The following is a 4,550-nucleotide window of genomic DNA, read 5'->3' on the forward strand; positions in this document are numbered from 1 at the left end:
ATGTTTGTTTATCAATTATAATAAAAAAAATTCCATTTAGTCTAAACATATTTATTTTCTTATATCTCCTACGTTTCGGTCATTCCAACCATTCTCAAGGATATTATTTATTGTTATACACAGCTATCAATGTCATTAACATGTTGCTGATTATTCTCCCATAGCCAAAATATATCTTAGTCAATATAACCTCTCATACTTCTTATCCAACACTAAGTCTTTACTGTTCCTATTTAAATATCATAAATAGGGTTATTTTTTTGAGTTTTTTTAATTCAAATACATAATTTAGAAATAATCAATGTATTATTAGTACTAAACGTAGAACCCTTATGGATTACCTAATTAAGTAGTACCAACTTTTTGTTTTTACATTGGTACCTGTTATTAATTTTTACCTGTTAAAATATTATGCTCGTCATAAAGTACCTTTGATGTTTGTATTATAATAAATGTTCCAGTATTTCTTATTTTCCTATATATAAAGAATAATTCTACTGCAACGACAGATGTCTGGGCTGTGGAAAATTTTGTAAAAATGTTTGCCGGTCCAGAGAGAAAAGACAAAATTATATATGTCTAACAATTAATTTCACATCTAAATTAAAGAAATATGATTTTTTTTTAACGACAGGAAATTGAGGGTTTAAATTTTATAGAGTAAAAGGAACAATTAGGTAATTGTAGATGCGATCGCAAATTAGTTTAGTTAGAGACAAGTAAAACGTATTGAAAACAAATTATTTAATCAATTTATTGATAAAATTACGATCGTAGCCAAGGCAACAGTCATTAATTTGCATACGCCACTCCTTCTATGCAAAAAACAAACGAATTAACTTAACTGTTATCGTTTAAACCCTCAACACGTCATCACTTCCATGCTACGGTCTATCATCCAAGCCACTAGAAACAAGCCCACACCATAATACTCGCAACAGAAATTAATAAATACTTTTATAAATTACATAAAGTAAAATATTTTTCTACACATTATTATTAAATAGAATAATGAATTATTACCCTGCAGGCACCCTTGTCCTTGGCTCCAGTGCAGATCTGACTGACTTTCCAGGGAAGGGGGTTGTACATGAAGAAGTAGTTGGTCTTACAATGGATGTACGGAAGGATCTTCACATCTACCTCCTTGAGGACAATGGAAGGAGGTTGGTCGCCTCCTGTCATACCCCAACCTTCAGGCAATAATCAACATTACAAAGCATTCATCTAATTGAACCTTTAATGTAAGGAATGAACTTCACTAAGTCTTGAAATTACTATAAGAGCGATTTGACTAAACAACGCATATTTCACGCCTCACTAAAGTGAACAAAATGGTTTCCAAGGATCACTATAAATTTATCTTGGCTTTATTTAGCAGCTCAGGAAACATTTCTTCTTGCTAAAAATGATGAATTTATTATATTGCAATCTTTTACAGCTGTTCTACTTGCCATGTCTGTCCCAAAGCAAGATTTCTTGCATTCAAGTACAACTTCATTTTCAAACATTGATCGGAAAACGAGTTTTTACTGCATTTTGATCTGAATTTAATTCTTACAAAAATGATTTCAATTATTTTTTTATGACATTAAGTATTAGAAAAAAGAAATTATTGTTGTGGTCAACGAACACATTAAAAAACAAAATTAATGAATTGTGGCATTATTAAATGCTGTAAAGCCCTAAAGTTCTAAATGTGGCTACCACACTCCTCTTATTTCGTCTGCACGAACCAACCAGAAAGGGAAAACAACAATTTTATATAATTTGAATTACTGTTGTCGTATTTCGATATAGTTGATGTATTTTTTATACGAAAAAAAGAAAATTCATTTTAATGGGTGTACTAATAAGTTTTCGCCATTCGACAAAATATCGCTCCACCAAAATGTTTCCTAGATTTTTCCGTGGAACCGTCACCAATAAAAGTCCCCCCTATGGTCACAAGAAAACAAAAAATAGTATACCAAATATTTAGTTGGTGACGTTTCGCCCTATTTTGTAGAACTTTATCAGGGCTCAAAAGATACAAAAACAACTAAAAATATTTTGAGATAATAGAATAGTAAGCTACATAAGGTAAACTAAGATAGGGTTAAAATTATGTTAATGTAAGTGAAAAGAAAATTATATACAAATGAAAGAAAAGAAGAAATAAAACAAGAAATAGACAATGATAAGAATATAAAAAAAACAACGTAAACTGTTAGGTTAAAAATGAAAAGAAGACGTAATAACACGTAAAACTAGAAAAGTATAAATGAGAAAACAAAATTTAACGCTATAAAGGACGGAAAATAAAGAAGCAAGTAGAGATTAAATAATGGTCCAGAAAGAATAAATAAAAATAAAATTATTAATAATAATAATAAATGAGTAAAGAACAAATCAGGACCACCCAACTATTTCAGTCCAGATATTTCAAAACAGTGGCAGAATATCGGAAGGAAACAGCGGGGTGGGAATGAGAATGTTAACGGTTTTAACTTCCAATAAGTGAAATACAACAAGGAGATATACAAATATGATATTAATAACAACTACTAGAAATATCTAATTTAGGAAAAAATAAATATAAATTAAATGATAGAATATGTAACTAATAATATGTACTCATAGACAATATAGTTATGATAATACAATATAAATGTAATACAATAAATATAAAAGAAGTAAATAAAGAATATTGAATAAAAAGGGTAAACCTAAACATACAGAATAATTAGATAATGATAACCACTCTTTATATATTGATCGCGATAGAAATATTTTATCTACATTGATAATTGCAATAGTCAAAAAAACATAAATAGCAACAATGTGAAGTGAAAGTTTACATTGAAACAGTAAATGGGAAAATGAATAAAAACAATGAATAAATAAACATAAGTGAATAAAGTATATAGGTAAAATGTAAAATGAAGTACATAAAGATATTAAAAATAAGTAATATATTATAGAATTGGGTATAAAAAAAGTTGTGATAGAAAGATAACACAAAGGTGAAAACAGAATTTTCTTCTATTGTATAGTTACTGGTGATGAAAAATGAATCCACTGTGATAAAGCAAAGTTGAGGAAAATTGTAAAAATCAACATCAACTGGTCATGTTTTAACACCCACGGCTAAATCGAATATTCATGGACAAAAACTCATGCAGTGTATTTAAGGCACCGGTCAAAAACTGTTTGGAAACACATAATTGTGAAGTGCTAGGATATATGCCATATTCACCAGACACACCTCCTTACAATTAACACTTGTTCCGCTCTAAGGCACATAGTCTGTCCAAGCAGTGCTTTGTATCATATCAGTGCATGAACCGGGGAGAAAAAAGAAATAAGTGTTTTCTTTTTTCTCCCCGCTTAACCCTAATTTTTTATTAAAAACATCAAAACGTAAAGAAAAATAATAATTTTAATTCGGAGCTCTATATCATTAAAAATGCCAACAGCACTAGAAACCCTAAGAGGTCATTATTTAAAGTAGAGTAAATTTGCTGAAATATCAGCCCTTATAGAGCTATTTACGTTGAGCAGTTCTTAAAATATAGCTTTTTAAAATTGTTCCCATATTTTTCATAAATTTATTTTACTTAAAATCTTTGCACAATGTTGGTTTAAATTCCTTGTATCTGTTTTAAAATTAACATTATAATTGATGTTCTCTGATATATGAATTGACTCAAGTATTTTTCTTTTGAACATTTGGTTTTTTTTTTTTTTATGTAAAGTTATGATAATATTAAAATCAAAATTGTGTTGGTTTTTAGCTTCTTGTTGCACTAGTGCTGTTTTATCGGGACCCTTTTCCTTATTTCTTGTATCATTTCTGTGTTGATATATTCTATCCCCCAATAATTGCGTTGTTTCACCTATAGATAGCTGGACAATTTAAACACGGAATATTAAAAACGTTTATGAGGAGAAGATGGTTGGGGGTGCGGTCAAATAGAAACACAAATAAGTTGGTGTAACGTATTTTATTGTGCCAACGTTTCGGCTAGAGTTTCTAGCCTTCTTCAGGGCTGTTAGCTTGAAAATCAAACGCCTAATCAATTAGTTGGCACAATAAAATAGGTTACACCAACTTATTTGTGTTTCCCTTTGACCGCACCCCCAACCATCTGCTACTCGTACTTCATCCACGGTCAACTATCTCTCATAATTAATTAAAAACGTTTAGCTTTTTAGGAGTAGTAGTTTTTATGATATTTGACAAAATGAATTCACAAAATGTTAATTTCTAGTTTTACCAATAAAATTCTTGATTTATGAAAAATATATCTCAGTAACCATAAAACGTATATATGTCTGCTAGCACTCAGAATAAAGGTAATTCAACTTAGTATAAAGTAATTTAGGCCACGTATCTTCGTAAGAGTAGTAGTTTTTATAATATTCGTATATGAATATAAATTTTGCAAATGAAAATTTGTCCGAACAGCTATGAATCAATTTATTTTAGCAAATTTCATGTAAACTATTACTCCTACGAAGATAAACATCATAAACTACTTTATAGCTCATTAAACTAGCTTTAACTT

General features: G+C 29.5%; 1 protein-coding gene across 1 annotated transcript in view; it reads right to left on the minus strand.

Moving 5' to 3' along the window:
• The window catches only part of LOC106679425 (chymotrypsin-1), a 24,127-nt gene that overhangs the window by 3,986 nt on the left and 15,591 nt on the right, over nt 1–4,550 (minus strand). Inside the window, exon 5 of the mRNA XM_067053384.1 lies at nt 1,024–1,193. Within this exon, the coding sequence (XP_066909485.1) occupies nt 1,024–1,193 (170 nt within the window). The remainder of the gene's footprint in view (nt 1–1,023; nt 1,194–4,550) is intronic.

Source organism: Halyomorpha halys, unplaced genomic scaffold, assembly GCF_000696795.3.
Source record: "Halyomorpha halys isolate HHAL.00 unplaced genomic scaffold, Hhal_1.1 Scaffold202.1, whole genome shotgun sequence".
NCBI classification, from domain to species: Eukaryota; Metazoa; Arthropoda; class Insecta; order Hemiptera; family Pentatomidae; genus Halyomorpha; species Halyomorpha halys.